This window comes from Aspergillus nidulans, chromosome VII, assembly GCF_000011425.1.
Source record: "Aspergillus nidulans FGSC A4 chromosome VII".
In the NCBI taxonomy this organism is placed as follows: domain Eukaryota; kingdom Fungi; phylum Ascomycota; class Eurotiomycetes; order Eurotiales; family Aspergillaceae; genus Aspergillus; species Aspergillus nidulans.
The window spans coordinates 706,271-730,116 of NC_066263.1; the positions used below are offsets into that span (position 1 = coordinate 706,271).

At 51.2% G+C, this 23,846-nt stretch overlaps 9 protein-coding genes across 9 annotated transcripts, besides 1 other annotated feature; 5 read left to right on the forward strand and 4 right to left on the reverse strand.

Moving 5' to 3' along the window:
* Positions 1-23,846: part of a sequence feature (contig 1.22 729..276296(1)) that runs on past both edges of the window.
* ANIA_01430 (uncharacterized protein) lies at positions 694-2,302 on the forward strand (the record flags this gene model as incomplete). Its single annotated transcript, XM_653942.2, has 2 exons — positions 694-1,172; positions 1,243-2,302. 2 exons carry the CDS (start codon positions 694-696, stop codon positions 2,255-2,257), a joined length of 1,494 nt encoding a protein of 497 aa, XP_659034.1. The 3' UTR covers positions 2,258-2,302.
* On the forward strand, positions 3,512-4,502 carry ANIA_01431 (uncharacterized protein; the record flags this gene model as incomplete). The annotated part of the gene is made up of 2 exons (XM_653943.1): positions 3,512-4,362; positions 4,394-4,502. 2 exons carry the CDS (start codon positions 3,512-3,514, stop codon positions 4,500-4,502), a joined length of 960 nt encoding a protein of 319 aa, XP_659035.1.
* ANIA_01432 (putative G-patch domain protein) lies at positions 4,748-6,004 on the reverse strand (the record flags this gene model as incomplete). The annotated part of the gene is made up of 2 exons (XM_653944.2): positions 4,748-5,832; positions 5,903-6,004. 2 exons carry the CDS (start codon positions 6,002-6,004, stop codon positions 4,870-4,872), a joined length of 1,065 nt encoding a protein of 354 aa, XP_659036.1. The 3' UTR covers positions 4,748-4,869.
* On the forward strand, positions 7,001-8,726 carry ANIA_01433 (putative triacylglycerol lipase; the record flags this gene model as incomplete). Its single annotated transcript, XM_653945.1, has 3 exons — positions 7,001-7,219; positions 7,268-7,621; positions 7,677-8,726. The coding sequence occupies 3 exons, from the start codon at positions 7,001-7,003 to the stop codon at positions 8,724-8,726; spliced, it is 1,623 nt and encodes a 540-aa protein (XP_659037.1).
* Positions 8,898-11,691, reverse strand: ANIA_01434 (snoRNA-binding rRNA-processing protein NOP14; the record flags this gene model as incomplete). The annotated part of the gene is made up of 2 exons (XM_653946.1): positions 8,898-11,351; positions 11,404-11,691. The coding sequence occupies 2 exons, from the start codon at positions 11,689-11,691 to the stop codon at positions 8,898-8,900; spliced, it is 2,742 nt and encodes a 913-aa protein (XP_659038.1).
* ANIA_11302 (uncharacterized protein) lies at positions 11,955-12,504 on the reverse strand (the record flags this gene model as incomplete). Its single annotated transcript, XM_050612755.1, has 4 exons — positions 11,955-12,081; positions 12,278-12,304; positions 12,370-12,389; positions 12,463-12,504. 4 exons carry the CDS (start codon positions 12,502-12,504, stop codon positions 11,955-11,957), a joined length of 216 nt encoding a protein of 71 aa, XP_050468635.1.
* ANIA_01435 (putative origin recognition complex subunit 3) lies at positions 13,194-14,334 on the reverse strand (the record flags this gene model as incomplete). Its single annotated transcript, XM_653947.1, has 2 exons — positions 13,194-14,172; positions 14,222-14,334. 2 exons carry the CDS (start codon positions 14,332-14,334, stop codon positions 13,194-13,196), a joined length of 1,092 nt encoding a protein of 363 aa, XP_659039.1.
* ANIA_01436 (pentatricopeptide repeat protein) lies at positions 15,896-18,481 on the forward strand (the record flags this gene model as incomplete). Its single annotated transcript, XM_653948.1, has 1 exon — positions 15,896-18,481. The coding sequence occupies one exon, from the start codon at positions 15,896-15,898 to the stop codon at positions 18,479-18,481; it is 2,586 nt and encodes an 861-aa protein (XP_659040.1).
* Positions 19,859-23,401, forward strand: ANIA_01437 (putative C2H2 finger domain protein; the record flags this gene model as incomplete). Its single annotated transcript, XM_653949.1, has 1 exon — positions 19,859-23,401. One exon carries the CDS (start codon positions 19,859-19,861, stop codon positions 23,399-23,401), a length of 3,543 nt encoding a protein of 1,180 aa, XP_659041.1.

Here is a 23,846-nt window from a genome sequence, read left to right on the forward strand (position 1 = left end):
CCAGGTCCAACTGCCGCCTTATCGTTGACCGCCCAGGCTACGTCATCCGCGAGTCCACACAAGGTCCAGCGCTAAAGAGGCCCACGATTCGCTAGAGCGAAGCTGCAGCACAACGCACGCTAAACAGCGGTTATCCGTCGTGGTGCTGAATCTATGCCCTTTTATGGTCTAGCGGAGGCCTTATGGTCTCACCTCTGGATGGAGTTTCCCTTCGGGTCCGAACTTTGAGACGCCCAGCAGGCTGCTACCGCATACCAGAATGAGTAAAAATATTACTCAATGGATCCAGCGGCGGCCGAATTCGACTGTCATGCCATAATTATCTCGCCGGCTGTCTTATCTTAGACACAAATTGCGGTAGGTATCGGGTAGATACGTGCAAGGCAAGTTGCAGGATTGCGATACCTTTTTTTTTCTGTTTTTATAACGTTTTATACTTCCAGTAGAAGTTGATTGGTTTGCACAGTTCTGCAGTGGCCTCTCGGTGGCCATTCGTGGTCGGCCGAGGGAAACCGTCGGGGTTTATTGGCGGTGTGGTGCAGCGCGCATGCAGTGGGTGCGAGTGGGACCCAGATCTTGGAGATGACCAACTTTTTGGGCAGTCTGCGTTTCTCTCCTCATTTATCCTTTTTATACTCTTCCACCATACTGTTGCCCCATTGTTCTTCACCGACAAAAGACCACAATATAGATATGACTCCTTCGCTCCAGCGCCAGCTCTTCTACGACGGCAAACCCCAGCACGCCTCGTCCGGCCGGACTTTCCAGTCCATCAACCCCGCCGACGCCACTCTGCTGGCTGAAATCCCCGTCGCTTCACAGTCAGATATCGACGCTGCCATTACAGCCGCCGAGCGCGCATTCCCTTCATGGGCGCAAACGCCGCCTATTGCCCGTGCGCGTATTCTCCAGAAGGCGGCGGCCTTGCTGCGCGAACGCAACGATGAGATCGCCCGCGTCGAGACTCTAGATTCCGGCAAAGCGTATTCAGAAACGAGCACCGTCGACGTCGTCACTGGAGCTGATGTACTGGAATACTATGCAAACCTCGTGGGCGGTGGCGGACTGAATGGAGAGACCACGCAGCTTCGGGAAGAGGCGTGGGTGTATTCGAAGAAGGCTCCGCTAGGGGTCTGCGTGGGAATTGGCGCATGGAACTACCCTATTCAGATGTAGGCTCCCTTCTCCCCGTTCAGAGAGAACTTTTTGAAGGACAAACAATAACCAAGGCTGACTGACTAGCGCGCTGTGGAAATCCGCTCCCTGCCTCGCCGCCGGAAATACTATGGTCTACAAGCCTAGCGAATTCACTTCCCTTCACGGTCAAACCCTCGCCGAAATCTACAAGGAAGCTGGTCTTCCAGACGGCGTTTTCAACGTTGTATACGGTGCCGGCGATGTCGGTTCCTATCTCACCTCGCACCCGACCGTCGCCAAGGTCTCTTTCACCGGCCAAGTCTCTACTGGCATGAAGGTCTCCGGAGCCGCAGCCGGAAATATGAAATATGTCACGATGGAGCTCGGTGGAAAGTCGCCTCTCCTCATTCTTCCTGATGCAGATCTCGAGAACGCTGTTGACGGCGCCATGATGGCCAATTTCTACAGCACCGGCCAGGTCTGCACAAACGGCACGCGGGTTTTCATTCCCAAGTCTATGAAGAAGGACTTTGAGTCCCGTCTCGTTGAGAAAATGCAATATATCCGGCCAGGTCCGCTGTTCGATGAGAACACCAACTTCGGGCCCCTTAGCTCGGCCGTCCACCAGGAGAAAGTCACCGCTTATATTCGCCACGGCATTGAGCAGGACAAGGCCACCCTTCTTTACGGAGGCCTTGGCAAGCCTTCTCTGCCGAAAGACCTCGAAGCAGGCTTCTGGGTCCGTCCGACGATCTTCACCGATTGCACGGACGACATGCGTATCGTCAAGGAGGAAATTTTTGGGCCTGTTATGTCAATTCTGACCTACGACTCTGTGGAAGAAGCAGTCAAGCGCGCCAATACGACGGAGCTGGGTCTTGCCGCCGGTGTCTTCACGAAGGACCTCAACCTAGCACACCGCATTATTGACCAGCTCGAGGCAGGTATCACCTGGGTGAACACATGGGGCGAGAGTCCTGCTGAGATGGCCGTCGGTGGCTGGAAGAAGAGCGGTCTTGGCGTGGAAAATGGTCGTCGCGGTATTGAGGCCTGGGTTCGGAATAAGAGCACCCTTGTCGATATGGGCAATGCTGTTGCGACGGTCTTTGCGAAGCTGTAGAGTACGAAGTGAATTAAGCCAGAGTACGTCATTAAGAATATGCATCAATATAGAGCGTGCCTATGACTTACATTGTTTTGTTTGCCGATCTTTATAGAATGCGAAAAGTCGTACTACGCATTATGAATCTGTAAGACGCAGGACTTGGACCAGAGCATAAAAGTTTGAAATTATAGACGCGGACATATCAAGGATTGTGAAAATGAGGCGTGGGGTTTCAGGAGGGTGAAAATCAAGAATTCAGGTCGTTTCAAGGGCCGCCGCTCCACAACGATCGGCCCTGGCTGTCTCAATGACATTTGCTTCAGTCAATATGCCGACTATGCAGCCGCAGCTGCGATCGCAATGCCACATTTGATTGTACCACCGTGCTGCATTGACATGCAGACGTTGACATTCTTCAGGTTTATCTATCAGGGCTGAGATTGATTGACCAGTTCCTTGAAATGTTGCCAGAAGGCCGGCTGGGGCTTTAAAAATGGGTATCTTGAACTACTTCGATAGTTCATTTCACTAACCTCACTAACCTTACTAACCATCGCCAAGTGTCAATTTGCAGACAACACGATGCTGGGACCAGCCCACGCCTGCCAATCGCTCGCCCTGGCGCTCGCCGGTTCTCTCGGACAGCCATTTGAGACTACGCCGCCCCCAGCTGAGCGCCTCTGCCGCAGCCAATCTGAGCATGACAGCAAATGAGCGAACAGGACGCTGCCCCGATGCCGAGATGACAAAAGAAGCAAAGCGTTCTCCCAATCGGCGACTCGAGAGTCGACTCGACGAGACGTTCGTGTCGAAAAGACCGTAAGCAAATCTAATCTGGATCCCTGAAGCTCCAAAAGTCGACGAGGCCCACCTGCACCGGCTACTTGTATGGCCAATGGACGAAGACTCCGTATGATGTGACAATTTGATCAACAGGCTGCCACTACTAGCAAGATGAACCCGATATAAAACCTCGCTCGTGGTGGATCCGTGGTTCTGCGTCGCAAAATCCGGCTTGTCCCTGGATCCAAACGGTCCCTCTCCGTTCTGTTTTTCTCGCCAATGCTGCCCTTTTTTCTTCTCTTCGTTTTCTTGTAGTGTTGAATCTGTTATCCTATCCCGTTGGCCGGCTGACTAGCTTTTCTGTGGTGGTAGCTTCACATATTATCGGCCTCTGAGTTGCCTCGCTATACCCACCGCAATTCATTATCGAAATCGCAATCGCAAACCGTTTTCAAACAAGATTGTGGAAACCAATCGTGAGAGAATATGGCCATTCTGGACAAGGACCGCCCCCGCGGCTTGCGAGTGCCGTCGCTTTCCTCGTTCAGATCCAAACACAAGTCGCCTGAATCAACACCTACTATCCACCTGCCTTCACCTTCGCAAATGACCCTTCAAAACGAGTCAATCCCGGTGTCTTCTTTCAAACCAGCCGAAAAGGCATTGCCCCCTCAACCGCTGCCGTCCGCGCCACAGCCCTCATCCGCGGCGGGATACCCATACCCATACCCGCCGCAAACATACAACAATCCACCAACTCCGGTATCTGTCCAGAATTCGACCCCAACTCGACCTTTCGGCCATGATGGTCCTGCGCAGCCTCCTCTACCTGCGCTCCCCGCCGACAGACCTATGCCCCGGCCAATCCCTCAGTCTACTACCCCACCAGCCCGGCGCCCGATTCCCAGGTCCACGGCGGCTTCAACAACTGCGCCAGCGCCAGCGCCAGCACCAGAACCAGCACCAGAACCAGCACCAGAACCAGTACCAGCACAAACATCAACACCGGTATATGCACCTGCGCCTATTCCTGCGCCTTCATCTGTACCACCAGTGAACAATCTCATTGCGCAACAGAGAACCCCGCCACTGAGCGAGGGGGGGCCGGAGCAGAGGAAATCCAACGGCACCAGCGACTCTTTGGAAGACCTCATCCCGTCGCCCGAACCAGAGCCTGAGCTAGACGGTGCGAGCAGCACACCCAATGAAACCGGGTCCAGCGAAGAGGACAACAGACCCTTCACACCACCGGAGGTTGAACCCGTTGCTGTCCCGCTGACCAAACTGCATTACGCCTGCTACCAGGATCATCGCGCAATGCCGGCCACCGGGAACGTGTGGTACGCACTTCCCTGTATGACATGTCAGAAATTCGATCGTGAGATCCGTCACCGATGCGTTTTTTGCTGCCTGCGTGTTTGCGCCGATTGTTATCAAGCGCTGCAAAAATGCCCTCGCCGTTCGCTGGCACAGCTGATGGAGACCATCTCACCTCAAAATGGTGCAACAAACCAACCGTCTGTACCGGATATTTAATGTTTTTACCGTCGTCATATGCCCTATGTGTTTACATCTTGTTGCCTTTGATTCAATATTCTCCCAGTCACGGCTTCTATTTGTGATGTTTATTGATTGTACCGAGTCAATGATCATAATACCCTCGTAGATTGCTGATTTTTCAAAGAAGATAATTGATTTATTAATGTTAATGTCAGACTCAATGTTCTATAACCATGGCCTATATCGTGAACTCCGGTCCGGGTCCCAATGCAAGATAAGCAGAAAATGAGTATATGCACACTGAAGAAAGCAGAAATATCACATAGCACATAAGAAGTCCGTCATCAATCATGGTCTTCCTCCGTCACACCGGGACATCCCTCCATCTCGGCAGTATCGTAGCGATATTTGCACCAGAAGCAATAGTTGTGCTTTTCGCGGAGATACTCAACCAACCGCCGTAAGCGCTCAGCCGGCTCAAGGGTATTGAATTCGTCCAGCTCCGGGTCTTCTTCCTCTACTTCTTGCTCGAGGACGGTAGAGAGATCACGTCCGCCGCCAAGGGCTTCGTGGTCGTCCCGATCCAACGTCGCGTCTTCATAACCCGGTAACCGCGGGTTCGGGAAAAACGATGTCGGCAAGGATGTCTGCAGCATATGCCGGGTCTGAATGGCGCGCTCCTTTTCTTCACGCTCGCGCACAAGTCCGCGGTATAGGATGTTGATTTGAGACGTTGGCTTTACCTTGGCCTTTGCTTTGGGCTTAGTTGCGGGAGCTTCTTCATCACTGCCCTCTTGCTCCTTCTCGTCCTTTTCCTCATTCTTATCCTTATCTTCGACGTTACTGGCAGAAAAGAGATCCGCTTCCCCGTTTTCATCCGCATCTAATCGCTCTGCGACCTTCTGCGCTGCATGAATCTGGGCTTCGATGCGCTTCGTTTCGCGCTCGAGTCGTACACGATCTCGATAGTCGCCCTCTTCGGCTTTGATCTTTTTCGCGGCCTCCTCGGCCTCCTCCCGAATCTTGCGCTTCCGCTCACTATCCAGCCCGATCCCACCACGGTCTTCCTTAAATATAAGATTCAAAGGTTCCGTGCGCGACTGTGCATTAGGACCGCTACCCTCTTTCTCTCTATCCTCTCCGGCAGGCTTTCCCAGCGTCTGGCCTGGTTTAAATCCCAGCTTTGCCATCATCTGAAACCCCTTGTTAGAGGGGTTAAGTGTACTAGTTGCCAAGGCTGCATCGCGTTTGGCAGCTTCCTGGGCGGCACGTTCGGCTTTCGACGGAACTCTAGCGCGGGCTTCGGCCTGGAAGAGACGAGCGGGTTAGCAACCGTAACAGCAGGACACTAGAGTAGGCCCGTCTAGTACCACGCACCTCTCGTTGGAGCCGGCGCTTCTTTTGCGTGAAAGTCTCCTTCTGCTGTGGTTCCTCTATGACCATGGACATGTAGTCAACCTCGTCCTCCTCCGCAGCCATCTTCGTGCGGGGTTGCGGTGCGCTATTCCAAATGTCGATATCAGGCGTACAGCGGATGCTTAGGACGAAAATGTCCGGCAGTAGCGGAGAAAACAACGTTCTATGAGATCGCTGGCGATTTTTTCCGATTTGTTTGTTGGGACGGACTGGGGTAGTGTCCAGTGACGTTGTGGTGAGTGACAACAAAAAGACTGACTTCAAGATTTGCGGGGAAAATGGGCCCCAGAGTCGATGAGGAGAAATGGGTTTTTCCCCCTCCGGTTAGGCGCCTGCTCACTCGATCCAATCTCGACTCTCTCCAGGCCAACTCTTCCAGCTATGAAGTTATACTTTCCCTGTTTATTCGTCGTGTGATTGATTTGCTGGCTGACCTGCAGTCAACCTCCAAATGAGGGGCTCTTCCCCACCAAGTCAACCAAATGTATCCTGGAGGTGACTTGACCAAACTGCAGCATATTAGACGGCCTTTCTGACTCAGGGACGAGAGTGCAGTGGCTGCAGGCCTGCAGTCAGCGGTGTGAGGTCTTGGACATACGAGAGTCCGATTTCTGTGTCAGATGCTTTTAGTTCTGGCTGGTTTTGGCTGATCCAAGCAATGTGGCTGCGATAGCGTCTGGATCGGTCAATCATTGTCATCAATATCCCTCCACCTAACAGTGGGGGTAAAAGCCAAGTCCTGATATGCTCGTCATGGCAGAGATGAAAGCCCTCGGCTAGCACTTGTGTTCGCCCTTGTTGGTCTACATGCCAATATGCGGCCTGAGCTAGGGATGGGGCTTCCAACTTCCCCTCCGACCCCTCCAATGTTCCAATCATGGGCTAGGATTCGAACAATGCATGCTGAAGTATTGGGGCATAAGCTGCCGAACTCCGCGGCAGGCTTGTTGCATGCTTTTCTTCTAGACTCTTTTAAATACCCACCTCAGGCGCAGTCTCGCGGTCCTGCACAGTCTGGCACAGCCTGCACAGCGCGAAGACGCAAGGACAACCTGGAAAATGTTGAGACCTCTAGCTGTGTTGACTGCGCTTTCTGCTCTAGTTTCTGCTAGAGATGTGGTTGTAGACCTTGGTTATGCGCGGTATCGAGGCGAGGCGCTCTCAAACGGCGTCGCACAGTGGCTAGGGATACGCTACGCTGCACCTCCTGTAGGATCGTTGCGTTTCGCGGCGCCGCAGGACCCTGAGGATGAATATGAGATCCAGGATGCCACTCAGGTACGTATTTCGCTCTGAGCGGATTCGACGCTGACAATGAAACTATAGCATGGCCCCGTTTGTATCCGGGCATCTAGATATCCGATCCCAGAGGGCTCTTCCGAGGACTGTCTGTTTCTTGACGTTTACGCTCCTGCAAGGCCCAGACGAGACTCGTCAAGGCTCTTACCCGTATACGTTTTTATCCAAGGTGGCGGCTTCAGCAGCAATGGGAATCCCTACTACAATGGATCAGGCTTAATCCAAGCTTCTGATATGAACATTGTCGTGGTCAACTTCAATTATCGAGTCGGTCCGTATGGTTTTCTGGCCGGCTCGGAGATTCTTGAGGGCGGAAGCTTGAACAATGGTCTGAGGGACCAAATTCAGGTACTCAAATGGGTTCAGAAGCATATCAGTAAGGTAAAGTCTCCCCTCTCCTCCCATCTCATGAACTCTGTAAGCTGACCCATCCAAGTTCGGTGGCAACCCGGATCATGTAGTCATAGGAGGTGACAGCGCGGGCGGGGCCTCAGTGACCCTGCTCCTCTCCGCGTACGAAGGCCGTGACGACGGGCTTTTCCATGCTGCTGCTGCCGAATCCCAGAGCTTTGCCACCATGTTGACTGTGGATGAGTCTCAGTTCGCGTACGACAATCTAGTAAACCGCACAGGCTGCAGCGACACGGGGGATACACTCAACTGCCTCCGTAGTCTGGACGTTGAAGACCTTCAGCGCGAAAACATCGTCACGCCGTTTCCTGGCGCCCAACAACCCCCTCTCTACATGTACGGGCCTACCATTGACGGTGACCTCATCCCAGACTACACATACCGCCTCTTCCAACAAGGCAAATTTATTCACGTTCCTGTCATCTTCGGCGATGTCACCAACGAGGGCACCAAATTTGTTCCTGAAGACCTCGTGTCCGACACCGCAACATATGTCTGGCTTCAGTCTCAATGGCCCGCCCTTACACCCAAGCATTTCTCCCGTATACATGAGTACTATCTGCAAGATGTTAACTCCACACGGCCGTTTCCTAATGCAACCCGCTATTGGCGCCCAGTAAGCGACGCATATGGTGAAATCCGCTACGTCTGCCCCGGCATTGCGCTGAACGCTGCGTATGCCAAGGCCGGCATTCCCAATTGGAACTACCACTACGCAGTCCAGGACCCGGAGGATGAAGCTTCAGGTTTAGGCGTCTATCATGTCGTGGAACTCAATGCAATTTGGGGCCCAGACAATATTTGGTGGTCGGATACTATCTCGCAGCCGCCTCCAGAGTCTTATTTCACATTCAATGCGCCCATCGTTCCTGTTATGCAGGGCTACTGGACAAGCTTCATTAGGAGTTTTGATCCCAATAAGCATCGGTATAGGGGGAGCCCGAGGTGGGAGACTTGGGGTAAGCAAGAGCGGTTATTCGTTCGAACCGGTGAGACGAGGATGGAACGAGTCCCGGCAGACCAGAGAGAAAGGTGTGAATATTTTATTTCCATCGGCATTGATTTGAGGCAGTGATTATTCATAACTTTGACGCATGTTTCCAAATCCAACTTTTTTCTTCCGTCCCAATGCTAGCGAATTATGTACATACGGCGATATGACGGAATGCGTGGTAATTCGGCAATGTATCGAAGGATAGCCCACGCAACAGATAAACAGGCATAAACATAAGTAAACAAATACAACCTACCTCTTCCCCTGCCGCATCCTCTTCTCCCTCTCATAAGCATTTGCCTCTCTCCCCTCCTCATTCTGCACCTCTGCAACAAGCCTCTTATACTTTCGCTCATATTCAGCGTCCTTCTCCTTCTTCTCCCGCAACTTCTCCCTGGCAATGAAGTTTGCGTCCTTGCGGAGCTCGCGCATAGCACCCTTGCGCTCACGCTTGTACTCCGCCTTGAGCCGGTTAACCTCAGCCCGCTCACGGTTGGGGTCGTAGTGCTTGTCAGGGTTGAACGAGTCCTCGAACTTCGGAATCGCCGTTTTGACAGCAAGTGGTCTGTGGTTGTGCAAGAGGAGTGGCCGGCGTGTGAGGCGAGATTGAGAGAGGACAGTGGAGAGCTTGTCGAGGGTGGATTGGAGCGTGTCCAGAGCGGCGGCAGGGATCAAGGGATTCTTTGCCTTCTTTGCTTTCTTGTTGACGTCGACGCAGGAACTCGAGACGTGTTGAAGGACAGCCTGTGCTTGGTTGAAGATCTCAACTGAGGCGGACTTGCTGGACCAGAGATCGGATGCTGTATTGAGGAGGGAGGAAAGGGTTGTGATGAGGGAGAGTTTAAGGTCCTCTGGATCTATTTCTGATCGTGCGGATACGTCCAAAAACTGGAGTTTGCGGATGTTTAGAGGTTTTGAAGGTCTGATACGTAGGAGTTCTGTCGGTTGGCGGAGAGGGAAGGATCCGAGCTTAGAGGAAGGCTCTCCAGGACTGAGAATACACAGCGCGTTAAGGACGTAGTTCAGAAACTCGGGCATGTAGCGCTTAGAGATAGTCTGGTACTGCAAGGCTAGACTGGCAGCGTAGGTGCCCGTGCACAAGTCAGACAGCGAGTTGACGGGCCCTTGTCCGAGATACCGAGCAAGGCAGAGATGCGCTGGTGTAGATACAGCGTGGAAGTGGTCCGAGGTTGGGAAGATAGTGGCGATTCCAGTGAGGATGACAAGGTCACCAGGTCGGAGGCTGAGCGGACGGTCTGCTGCGACTTCGCGCAGCTGGGCCCTGAATGCCAGTGATACACTCTCGGGATGGCTCTTGGCTAAAGAGTGGATGTGACGCAGTACGTTTTCCACGACGGCAAAGGGCGGGCGTTGTGGCTGTTCAACCATGTATGCGGCGTGCTGAACGAGGATACCGGCGAATCGGCCAAGCTTGACCTTGTTGTCACTGTGAAGGCGGGGGTGGTGCAGAGCTCGGATCCGCTGGATAACGGTTGGCAGGTCTTCATAAGAGATGTCCTTGATTGTTTTAAGAAACTCCTCATGGCTGTTTGGACACGGGTATGTATATGCAAGCCCATCGCCGGCAATCTGTGTATCAGGAGCTGGTGCTTCATTGCCAGACTCCTCGCCTGGCATGGTGATGCCGTTAATGAGCTCGTCTTCCTCTTCCTCATCCTCAGACTCTTCTTCAGAACCAATAATATCCTCGTCGTCTTCGACAAACGATAAGCTGACGTCCGACCTCGTTTCTACGAGGTCGTCAAGGATAAAATCGTCTTCATCGTCAACACCCTCTGGCCGAGATGTGGAGTAATTTGTAGGCTGCTGCAACCCGAAATCTTTTGCATCATCCGGGAGAGATTCCTCCTCAGACTCTTCGCCGTCCTCTTCCTCTTCGGCCGCCTCTGCTTCGTCCTCGCTAACGTCTTCACCACGCATTCTGCGAATCCGTTCTTCCTCGAGTTTCTTCAACCGTTGTGCCTCTTCTTCCGCCTTCTCTTCCTCTGTCTTAGTACGGTCCGTAGGCATCGATCGCTTGTCGAAAGTCAGTTGCTTCAATCGCTGATCGTACTCCTTTTCTGGGTCTCCCTGAGAGTGGCCTTGCATGATGGCTGCGCGATCGGGATTCATTCCTGCAAGATCGTCCTTTGGCGGTTCTTGTTTTGGAGGGGGTTTCACTCCTCGGAGCATATCAAAGAGTTCAGGTAGACCCTTATCCAGCTCCTCACGTAATTCATCATCGTCCTCCTTCGCCATTTGTCGCTGCGCTTTGTAAAACTTGGATTTGGCGATGACCTCCTGCATGACTTCGTGCTTCGATTTCTTTCGTTCCGGGACATCTTCCCCATCTTGCGATCCGTCCTCCTCGGCTTCGGGATCGTCAATGAATCGTTTTCTCTTTCGAGGCATTTCAGTATCTGACATGTCGCCTGCGTCTAAATCTTCCTGGAAATCATCGCGAATGCCATCCTCATCACCGAACGATAGCGATTCACCCTTGTGCGTAAGCGTAAACTCCTCTTCATCATCCTCCTCAAGATTGAACATCGAGTCTTTGCGTAGTTTCTTTTGGCTGGCTCTGGCGAATCGTTCCGCGGCTCGTTCTTCCGGTGTCATGGTCGGGTCGTTCTCACCAAAACGCCGATCCATAATACCTCCGACTTTATTCCTGCGATCCATCTCCTGCAATAGGGTTTGACGTCTCTGCGATATAAGTGTAAGCCACATCCACTTGGACCATATACCGCAAACGTACCCTCTCTTCACCAAGAGACTTGGTGACTCCCGGTCGAAAGTTCCCTGAAGCTGACTTGGCGCCGCCATCTCGTGTAGTCACATCGAACTTGCCGCGGGAAACCGTTCTAATCTCAAAGGGATTGAATCGTTCTCGAATAGCGTTTAGGGCGGACTCGCGTTGGGCCCGGTTTTGCGCATTCGCACCGGTCTTCGCATTTTGACGCTTCTGCTTCTTGGACTTCTGGGGACCCAGTAATCCAGTATCGCGAAGAGAAGCTTTCAGCTGCTTGAGCTGCGACGGCGGCATAATTGCGTTGTTGAAGTTGGGGCAGAACAAGCTCTTGGGATTAAGCCTCCGAAATTTTTGGTTGCAGAAAAATGTTGGCTCACCGCTTTGTTATTTTGCCGCTTCTTATCTCCGCTTTCCGGGCGTCACCCTCGATGACATCGACAATGGATTTATGATGACGCTATGGCTTCTCGTATGAGCGACAGGGTATTATGGCTATGCCTAGGTATGCTCGGACTAATTGACGTGCCGTTTAGTTACTTACCTGGCTAGGTGTCACTCTATTCTTTGCCGTGCGCGGAATTGCTGCCGACCTCCAGCAAGTGAACAGGTTGACTGAGATCAAGAACGACAGCAACGATGACAAGATAATTAATGAGGGCACAGAAGATGGTATATTTCTTTTCGCTATATAAGAGCATTGAGATTCTGACAGATACTAGCTCTGAAACTTGATACGTTATTGAAACTATCCAACAGCACAAGCTATGACCTTCGTTCTGCGTATGGGTGCCGGCCATTCATGAGTAGCAGCAAACTAACTCGCGCAGTGCGCTGCGCATCATTGCCGAACGCTCTGTGAAGGGAGACACGAAAAACTTACTACTTGAAGACATAGCCAGCAGGAACACTGGGCGACGAAACAAAGCAATACGTGCGGCTTACTTCCTGGTCTCTAACCGAGCACGTACGTACCCGCACAAGACGTCATATATCTACAGTACAGTGCTTATAGTTATAGTTTCCCGAACATCTGTGTGCTCTCGACTGAGAGATGTACGGACATACACTGCGCTTGTCGACTGCCTTTGCAACCTCCTCGAGGAGCATACGGAGATAACCTCGGAAACTATCTCCCCGATATTCCCTAGAACACGGCCACCTTCTGAGCAAAAAGTCATGGAAACGCTTAATATACTCCTTCAGGAAAACATTCCTGCTGCACTAGAGGCCGGCATTATCAGTCGATGGCTCGCCAATTATCCATTTCCTTGTGCCTTGACAGAACCATCTCGCCGACAGGATGTAGTGATACTTATGAAGACGTGGTGGTGTGATGACAGGGTTATGAGCAACATTTTTAATACGCTTTCATCCCACCCAGAGGGCGCGAAGCAGCTTCGGAAATACGGGTTAATGGGTAGCATGTTGGAAGAAAATGATCATGACGATATCAGCGACAAGGAGGACGAGGATGACCACGACGTGTGGATGGTGGATGGCGAGGATACGGCCGGTGCAAGACGAGTCCCTGGTCTACGGCTTCGAGAGCGCAATCCCCAAGAACAAGCTCTAAGAAGGCGTAGACGCGAGGCTATGGTCTTGAGTGATGGAAGGCGTCCGCTGGGCCGTGACGATATCATACAACTCCCGATATCTGACCAATTGCAGTAAAGTTCTGTAGACGACAATGGTGGGAAACATTGTTGAGCAATTTTGTTGTCAATACTTATGATACCCCTTTGTAATGTATTTTTATTATGGATAATGCGGCTTTGACGGTGTATATCTCAAACAACTCATAAGCCTTTCCAAGCTGACTTTGCAACATGATCCAACTTTTTCCGACTATGTTTGAGCATCCCGAGTGCCCTGAGCTCAGATAAAGCTCTGTAAAATAATGCCATAGTCATCCTCTCGTCGCAGCTATCACCCTGTTCGCTCTCAAAAACTGCGTAAAATGCTGTCCACAGGTCATACATATTCACGAGAGCGCCGGACTCGAGGTATAACTGATATAAGATCGCCGTGGGAGGCTGCTTGGCGGAAATCTTGCGTTCGGTGTCCTGTGAAGTAAACAGAAGATAGTCAAACGGGTTCGATAATGCTCGCTCTATTGCATATCGGGCTCGCGGTGCAAAGACTTCTTTAATGGGATTTCGCATGTCGAGCAGGAATGCCTCATGTAAGGGTAATTCTTGCGGGAAGACGAGGATGTTCACAAAATATGATCTTAGCAATGTACAACAACGGTTTATAATCCTTGTGTACTTTATAGTCTCTTCTGGCAACTTCGCTTTGCCCGTGTCGAGTTTGACACGTTGCTTCACTATGGTGGTCCCGATAACGGAATTTTGACTGTCGTACTCACTACGCAGAGGCTCTGGTCCTTCGTGGGCTTTTGTCAAAGATCTGAAGTCCGCCTCAACACCGCGCAAATCAGGAAGGCTTCTTAGAGCTTCGGGGAACTGGGAGAGCAACCCTGCGACTCTGCTAGAATCCAATCGTCGAAAGGCGGCGAGGACGTCTTCGAGTAGGGGAGATTTTTGCAGCTCCCCGCACAATGCGCGAATAGACAATTCTGATATGCTCACTTTCTTGGAGATGTTGAGTTCCTTGAGCAATATAGAGATAAATTTCACCGCCTGGAACATGTAATGCATTGATCGTTGCCCAGCTCTGATGAGCCGGGTGGTTTCCAAGAGAAGGAGTTTGTCATCCTCCAACAAGTCTCGCACTTGTTGTGTCTTGCTATCTTCCAACAAAATCTCACAATACCTGCTCAATGTCAACCAAGAACCACACAGGAAATAAGATGATCGCTTACTCCCTAAAGGACGGTACATTTCGGATGGCTTCGCATAGTTTATCATTCTGTAGGTCTTCCCCAACGCGGTCCGCCAGTAGTACCGAAATTGGGTTGGCGAAGAAATGGGACATGTAGGCGTACTAGCAGTCACATTAGCAAGGGCCGGCAGCAATGGAGGACGTAGAATCAACCTTTAATGTGCGGCAAAAAGCTTCTGGAGTCTGGAAATAATCATTTGACTTTTCGAAAAGTACGCCAGTAAGATTGCGCCCAAGCCAAAACCTGCCTCCTTCTGCCTGTACCCGCTCATATATATGGTCGACACAATTGCTGGCACCGTGAAGTTCAAAGTATCTTCCTTTCAGCAATGACACGCTTGAGCGCGGTAATCTTCCTTCAAAGAGCTCGACCGACGTAGAAATGCCGAACAAGAGGGTCAATGGTATTCGATCAAGCCATGAACTAAAAAGTTAAGCAACTTCTCGCCTCGGAAGACTAGGTCTCTGACTATACCTAAGAAGGAAGAAGAGATCCGTGAGAATCCCCGGATCGAAAGCTTCGCTATCCCGAAATGCCAGGACAAGATGCTTGACGTTTTTCCTGGTCACGTAATCACCTAGTAGGTCAAGGTCGTAACCAAGAAGCCTTGGACCCTATTCCCCTCAGCGTTTTGACTGGTGATAGCGAACAAAGCAAGCTTACCTGCCGGTCAGCCAAAAAGCTCTGGTAGCCATCATTTGTTTCAGTATTTGTTATAGCAGCACGTATAATGTTCTTCAATGTCGTCTTTAGGTTGGGCGCATCGCCGGATTCCAGAACTATAACTCCCCCTTCTCCAGCGGAGGTTAATTGATCGTTTAGTCGAGAAAGCAGTCTGGTTAGGGAAGAAACATTCGATCCAACGGTAACAAGAGCCGCGGGGATACAACCACCGTACCTATGCGCCGTTAGATTTGCATCGTCTGCTCCATTTCTGGGTTGTCTTACATGTCCGGCGTCACTGTTTTCACGAAAGTTGAAACATTCTCGAGCACTTCTGCATCTACCTCATCCAAGATGCCCTAGAAGTCGTTAGCCCCAGAGCGACTTGTAGCCAACAAGTGTATGTACTAGCCTGGATCTTCGCTTCTTGTACGGACCATAATTGCTCATAGGTCTGATACCTTAACTTGATTGATTGCTCGCTTTCATCTCCATCCAACAGCGGTACAAACGGAGACGTATCTTCACTTGCTGGCTTGGGTTCTTGCGTAACCTTTCGCTTTTTAAGAGGCCGTTCACCGTGTGCTTTTCCTGCATCTGCTGGTCTGTAGATATAGACGCCCTTCGAATTGTTAGTAAAGGTTTCACAGGCTAATTTGGAGACTCTGTGACGGCATACCTGAGAGCCTGAATAAGTCTCAGACGGAGTACCAGCTTCTGTTTCCATAGATTCCATGCTGGTGTCTCTTCCTCAGGAATCGTTAACGAGGATCGCACGGCGTTTAAAACAGAGGCTAGGTATTGGGGTGCCTGGAATTCGCGGCAGATCCCCGAACAAGCTAAACCAGATCGAGAGCTTTCCAGTTCCGCGGAGTCTAGGATGAATTTCTCCCTCGATCAACTTCTTGCTCTTTCGCCTTATTCGTCCAAAAATTGGCCGCTTTGTTTACGATCAGTTCCCGAGACCGATGATATAATTCCTCTCACTTCATGCTCCGCCCGGTGATTCGAGGAGCTCGGTGGTATCAACATGTGGCCCGCTCGAGCAGTTCGGCGGCTTCGCCTCGTTCCTTTACTCGAGCATTCACTGCTGCAGCGCCGCGATTAATCGATTACGGTGGGCCCAATGACAAGATAAAATTCTACGAACAAGATACCCGCCGAAGCACGAAGAGGAGGAGGATAGATCCGGAAGCGGAAGATATTGCGGAGAAGGAAGAAGTGGCGCGCGAACTTTCGCAGCTGGATCATGAACTAGAGTCTCTGAAGGAGGACCCGTTTGGGCCTAACAGCAGCTTCATACAGAGCCTACCAGAAGATGAGAGGGCTATTGCACTGGAAGCTCTGCGAAAACAGGAGGCCAGAGATGGCAAAGATGAACCTATCACCTTCGATGACGTCTTTGACGAAGAGCTTGATAACCTGCTTAAAGAAGAATTTGAGGGCCTAGCCTTGGAGGAAGAGAATTGGATGAAGAAAAAAGACGACAGTTTGCAGGAAGTTATACGACAACCATACGAAATGGCATTCGGGGACTCAGAGCACAGCGACTACATTGACAGATTCAATCGTGCTTTGAAGCGGTTTGCTGCCGATAAATCCAGCGAGAAAGCAAGGCAAGACCTTTGGAATTGGTACCGAGGATGCAAACAGATCATTCCACATTTTGTCAGTGCGATACCCGAGGAGGCTATGACGCTGCTCTGGTCTTCCCAGACCTCAGTAGGGCAACACGCAGCTCGTATACAAGTCCTTGCTGAAGACGCCTTATTAGCCGGTCGATCTCTTCCTACGGCGCATGTGCTTTCATATATAAGTTCTCTACAGCAACTGGGTAAGACCAGAGAAGCACTCGACCAGTGGGAGATGCACCAGGATGGGCTCAGTCAGCAGAAAGAAGACCTAGAAGCCTACTGGAAGCTTGGGGTACAGCTCTTCACTGCTGAAGGCAATCCACAGCGAGCCCAGGATATTGCTCTAGCATTTATGAAGAACGACAACTTTCAGCACGCCCGCATCCTTATACCCATTATCATCGCTTGGGGAAGACAGTCTGGGAAGGAAGCAGATTCTAAACTGTGGGCCCTCTACCTTCAATTAAAAGCGATGCTTCGACATAAGATGACCATGGATGACTATGATCAGATTAGTATTGGACTTCTCAAAGCCGGGAAGCTTGACCTCGCCATCGCTGTATTCAAGGACATGATGGTGACAGGCAAGGATTCGGCAAACGATTCAACGGCTCTGTACACTGCAGCCCTCGGACTGGCTGGGAACCTGCAGGCCTCAGCTGTTTCCGAACAGGATGTTAACAAAGTTTCCCTTTCCACGCTCACGGTCCTACCCCGTCGGTTCGAAAATCGGTTTTTCTACGCCAGCTGGTTGAAAAAACTGATTGGAATGGGTGAAGTCGATTCCGCCGCTTTGGTAGTCGAGCTGATGTATGAACGCGGTGTGAGGCCAGATCCAAAGCATCTTAATGGTCTGATTGCCGGCTGGCTACGCGAGGGAAGCGCGCCTGCTCGAGAGAAAGCGGAAGAGCTAGGCTGGTCCATGATCAAACAGCGGATCGACCGAGTCTCCAAAGCCGAAGCAAAGGATTCAGAGCAACCAGAAACTGGACGCACGAATGCTCGAATTCCAAAATTCATGCAACGACCAATGCCTGCAGCGACCATTGAAACATTTTCGATTCTACTCCTTCATTATACCAGGCGAGGCGATCAAGAAGCAGTCGAACATCTTGTCAAGAATCTCACGCTTTCCCGTATTCAACCTAACTCTTACTTCATGAACCATCTCCTCTACGCTGAACTTCGAAAACAGGACATTGGTGCCCTCTGGAACAAATTTCAAGTACTATCATCTTCCGTGCAGCCAGACCTTGAAACATATGCTTGCCTCTGGGACTGCGGCAAACTTCAATACGACCGCAGCCGCACAGCATACTTCGCCGAGTTTCCAACAGCCCGCGCGCTCTACTCAAACATGATGACCTGGTTCTCTTATCTTTCCACCCGAGCCCAGACAACCGCCCGGGAAGACTTTTCCAAAGACCTTTACGACCAAATCATCCGCTGCTTCTGCCTCTCCAAAGACCTCGCAGGTACACTTGTCGCCCTATGCTCCCTGCACTCAACCTTCGGCTTCCACCCGGACGAAACAACAGCCCGTCTAATCATCCTGCAAGTCGCACGTCTCGCCGCCGTCCCATCGGATACCCCTAAACGCCGTCTCCGCCGCATCTCCTCAACCCCGCATAGCAAAGCGAATATCGCGCAGGTTCAGCAGCTTGTTGAGATCCTCAGTGATCGCAAATCCGCCACACTTGAATCGAGGGGGCTTACCATCAGCTCGCTAGATCCGCATGAGAAAGAGATGCATCAGCTTGAGATCATGACTGATCTGCTGCGCATCGTCATGAGCCGGGCCGATACTAGTCCTAATCAAACACCTGATCCCAACCGTGTAGAAGAGCAGCTTTGCACTGTTGCGGAGGAGATGGGTGTGCCTGGGATTTATCTTGGGCCGAGATTGGATGACGAGAACGCTGGCTTGGTATCAATGAGATAAGAGAATGTATTGGATTTGGCTTGTTCATAAAGGGTAGGAGGGATATTTCGGCGCTTATATCGTGTATAGAGGGAGTCTGGGCTGCCCCATGGCGTTACTGTATTGTATCACATTACTCGCTGCTTGCATATCATTAATAGACTAATTCCCCTCTCGATGATTTAAGTTTATACTAACTACTCTGTACTGTAACTTCCCTACCCAAGGTAAAATCATGATTTCCAGATCCAACCAACACTCTTGAACATCCTGGATATGCGCATTACGTCAATATGGCCTATACCGTGATATGTTTCCAAGCAGGACAACTCATTCTACTCAAGACTCATGAAGCTGAAAGTCGATTCTGCCTTGGCTGTGTGGACGCACGAGGTGTGGCTGCGGTATCGTGGCTTTGCTGTGGCTAGACCGAAACTTGATGCAAGGCAGACTTTATTCTCATTAACATGTTGCTGACATGCGGCAATCGTGGATTATGGAGAATAAACAAGAACAGATGCGGTGTATTTCTCCGATAGACACCCTCATTTGTCAGAGTCTGGCCTGAGGGAACAGATACAGGATAGTTTTCTCAGTCTTCGATCTGTGGGGTGGTGGAGATAGTAGAAGCTGAACCGCTGAACCAGAATCTAAGCAGTGGATATCTGTCAACATCAAAATGTGTACAATTATACCCGGGTCCTCAGAGGGAAGGAGTTTCGCGTTCTGAATTGGCTGAGAAACGCTACCAGTCCTAGCCTCTAGTTTGGCGCTGACTGGCGCTTGAAGCTGCAGTGTCGTGATACCAAGGCAGCCTCGACTCCTTTCTTTTTTCTCCCCCACCTTGTCCTGGTCGCTCCCCTCCTTCGTTCAGCCCTGTTGTCGGTCTTTCCTCTCCTCAGAGCCTCCTCCCACCTGTCAAATTAATATTCCTCCCTCTCCACCCAACACACCCCCTTGCTTTCACCAAAACTCAGCCTCCTCTGGCTCGTCGCCTCCCCGCCGTCTCACTGGCCTCACTATCCTGCTGTCTTTTATCTTATCCTGACTTGCTAGGTATTGGCCTCTCCTTCTACGTCATATTGTTGATTGGGCCACAACCATCCTGGTCCTGTCGATTATATCCGAAGCAAGGTTGAATGACCTAGACTTGCGCCAGAGACTGGGCAACGTTGGCGGCTCGTTCTCTTAGAATCTGACGTGTTGCCCCATTCTTCTTAAATCCTCCTGTTCCCGATCATCTACAACGTGCTAGACATGCCACTTTGTACCCTTCTCATCAGGTACTAGTGCTACGTACCTCTGGACACACTCTAGTCTGCTGAGAAGAAGAGCTACACCCTCCTGCTCCTGATCCTCGTTGAGTCGCTGAGCTTTCGTAAACGATCGAGTAAGAAGATGTCGGCTGTCTCGCCTCAGTTTGTCCAGAGCGACTCGAACGATAGAAATCTCGACCCCGAACTCTCAAACCCCTTTCTTACTGAAAATGACCCTGAAGAGGCGGAGTTCCAAAAATTTACAATAAGATTGACGCCTGTCGACGACCGAGGGAGCGCATGGACTGGATCTACGTCCTCGCAGGATCACTCCATCAATAACACGTCCACAACAGGCAATCATGAGGGCTACGGTACCACCTACTCTGAATTCCTCAGCCCAGTGGACGAGTGGGCCAGTGATATAAGCGGCCATACATCACCTGCAGATCTCATGATTCCAGGCGTTTGGCCAGTCATTGCTACATCACCTCAGAACGTAACGGCGAGCTCACCAACTCAATCTGGTCCCAGTCCGTCGTCTCCGCCCGCGAGCATAAACCCTTCCCAGCTCCTTACGCCAGTTCTTACCAATCATCCAAGCCCAGCGTCGGATACGAGGAGCGTTGGGAGCCCTCGGATTCCGCGGGCTCAGCAGCCTCCCGTACCTCGTTTGAAAACAACGCTCTTAGATGACAATCTCGGCCCTGGTCCAGTTTCCGAGTCGGTCACAACGATCAGCCCAATTGTCAAAGTGGAGAGCTATTCACGAGGCGATTCGCCCGTCAGGGACAGCTTCTCAACAAACCGCCGCCCAAGTCAATCCTCCATACATTTGTCCCCGGGGGGCGCGTCCAACGCTTCGGGTGAAGATGCTACCATAGAGGATGATCGTCATTCCGTTTCAAGGTCAGCCGATGGGGCATGGGTCCCAAATGTGCTGACTGGCCAAGCCGGCCTCGCACCGGATGCGCGAGAGGATGTATATGTTCCCAGCCCCAATGAACTCGACTCACAGCGAAAACTAGCGGAAAGGAATGCCGATATCTATACATGGTCAGAGGCCGTTAGTGAGGCCCACAGTGAAGCTGGTGATGATTATCTGTGTTTCCAGAGAGGGCGAACAGATTACCATGGCACTAGGCGGAGGGCGAAAAGTACCGGTGATCCTTCACTCGATTATTTCAGTCTAAAGTTCACCCCTGACCGATCTGAGATCCGTGGGCCGGGTCTTGTGCTCCATGAGACAAGCGATTATAGCGACGATGAAACAGAGTCATCTGCTCCTGTTAGTGTAAAGGAAGAGAGATTGGTCCAGGAAGCATTTGAAATGACGCCCCCTGAACCTCAGTCTGCAGAAACGGGTGAGCCGCAAGCTCATCAGTTTCTCGGGTCTCCTCCGTGGCGTGACATTGAGCTCGACCGGTCTCCCCAAACAACACGGATGCAGCCGGTCAGCTCCACTCAAGCTATGGTTGAATACCAAAGACGTGCTAGAGAGACTGACGCTATATCCCGCGTTGCAACGTGGGGCACGCGCGATCTTGATGCCAACAGTATCAGATCCTTCCAGATGATGAGCCTCAACGAAAATGGGAAAGAAAAGAAGCACGAGAGACGTAACAGTTTTCTCAAGTATCTTCCCCAAAAAAAAGGCAATCTCCTGAAACGTCAACGCCAAAAGACTGATCTTTCTACCATGCAGCCTGTCCACGAAGGCGAAGCCCAGGACACGGAGAGCAAGGCTGCTCCCCAGAGGAAAGACAGCTTCCCGCACCGATTAAGTCTCCCCTTTACTCCAAAAACTACCAACTATAGTATTAGTGGTGCGGTTATGGCAACAACGAGGCAGATGGCTGCCATTGGCGGCAAAGATTCGCTAAGTGTTGTATCTCCAAGCACAACAACAACAACAACAACCAAACCTTGGAATACTCTCAAGGTTCGGGGACGGAGCAGAAGTGAAGTACCCAGAGCACCAGGTTTGTTTGAACTCATGACAACCCATGGCGGACCGCCAGTTCCCAATATCAGCTACACAAGTGAGCCCGTGGAAAATAAAGAGGCCAAGCATGCGCGGCCACAACATGATGCTGCCGAGGAAGATGATGACGATGATAGCGAAGAAAAGCTTATTATGGAATTTCCAATTCCGAAGGAACTACCGATACCGACACTGGAAGGATTCAAGACACAGATTCTCCGGCTCAACCCCCGTATCGAACCGGCTTTGATTGATCGATTTGCACACGAGCAGGTCCGACGATACAAGAGGTTGATCGAGATCAAGCAAACACACGCACGCGATGTCAACCACAGGAAGTGCAAGGCTGGTAAATTCTGCTTCGCCCTGGGCGGTACAGCGAAACTTTTACCACCACGCTTATCAGCTCAGGATGGAGATTCGCACACCCAGTTCCAGATTCCTAGGCCGGGAGAGGAGGAAGAGAGCTCCGAAGATCTTGGGGAAACCACCATGTTAGCCCATTTCCCGCAAGGCGTTCCGCATCCACCACCACAGGTCAAGCTACTGCCGGCTGAATTTGAATGTATGGTTTGCTACCATGTCAAGAAATTCCAGAAACCGTCGGACTGGACGAAGCATATCTATGAAGATGTGCAACCATTCACTTGCACGTTTCCCGACTGCACCGATCCCAAGTCCTTCAAACGAAAAGCTGACTGGGTTCGGCATGAGAGCGAACGGCACCGGCAGCTCGAATGGTGGGAATGCTCGCTCGCTGATTGTCGCCACAAGTGTTATCGCAAAGACAACTTCGTGCAGCACCTCGTTCGAGAACACAAGATGCCAGAACCAAAAGTCAAAAAACCAAGAAACAGGGAGTTGTCAGACGGGGCGTCGAACGACCCAACTTCCCTTGAGGTGCAGGAGGAGATCAACCGTGAGCGAGAGATCAATGGCCTGTGGAAGCTTGTGGAGAGCTGTCATTTCGAGACTGCGAGAAATCCCCGCGAGGAGCCTTGCCGGTTTTGCGGCAATGTTTGCACCAATTGGAAAAAGCTCACGGTACATCTGGCAAAACACATGGAGCAATTGGCTATACCAATCCTGGGTCTCGTGAAAGAAAGAGATTTCCCGTACACCGTCAATATCGGCTCGAGTGGCAACCCAGATAATTTCTCTGGTCAAGTGCCGATCGCCCAGAAAGACAGCGATTTTGATCCAAGATTAGACACTGGAGTTACCGAGGGGCCTGGAACTGCGGACAATTTCACGCAGGCACCGTATTCGAATAGCCATCCAGGGTCTTCCGAACCGATTATGTTACCGTTCAATACGGGCGCATCGTACCTCCCTAACGCCTCTATGCCTTTGGATAGTACAGCACCCAACCCGGCAGCTCGTTTCGAAGGAGTCACGCCGTACACAGCACATGGCGGAGGCGTGGCTGGACTCGCTGGGGACCAGACACGGTTAATGGCCATGCACCAGCATCAGAATTCAGTCACCTACCCTCCATTCAACGCCAGGCCGCGACTAACTGTCCCCAATCAAGACATGAGGGTGCTGCCGGAATATAACAGTTTCTCCATGTCCCCCACGGAGATGCAGTACGATCCACAAACCACGGCGTACGTGTCCAGCGGAGCGGAGAACCACTATCCTTACCAAGGACCAATAGCTTCGGCTATGCCTTACGATTCAGGGTACCAAGGCCAATGAGTTGGCCTTGGACCAGTTAACGGCGGGATTTTTCCAGCTACTTTTTGTACGTGATACCCCAGTGGCAGACTTGACGGATCGTGGGGTGGAAACCGTGGAATGGAGTTCCAAGCTAGAACTTTGCTTCTTTGGATGGCCTTGTTTATTGCCATGTTGAGAACTACACGGTTGACATTGATTCTCTTTTTTCTTATTTTTATTACTCTCTAGCATGGTCGTGCGATGTGATCGGCGTTTGTTATATCACTCTATATACCCTTGAAACCCCCCCTCCCCCTTATTGGGCGCGGTGACTGCTCGACATGACTATTAGCTCTTTTTTTGCGATGATTCTTGGCACAGTGCGATAGATGTATATGACGGATCAATGATTATGATATTGGACGTCTTTCGATAGACTTGTCAAGGGAACGTTCCTAGTCCACTTCTCCAGTGATTGAATTGA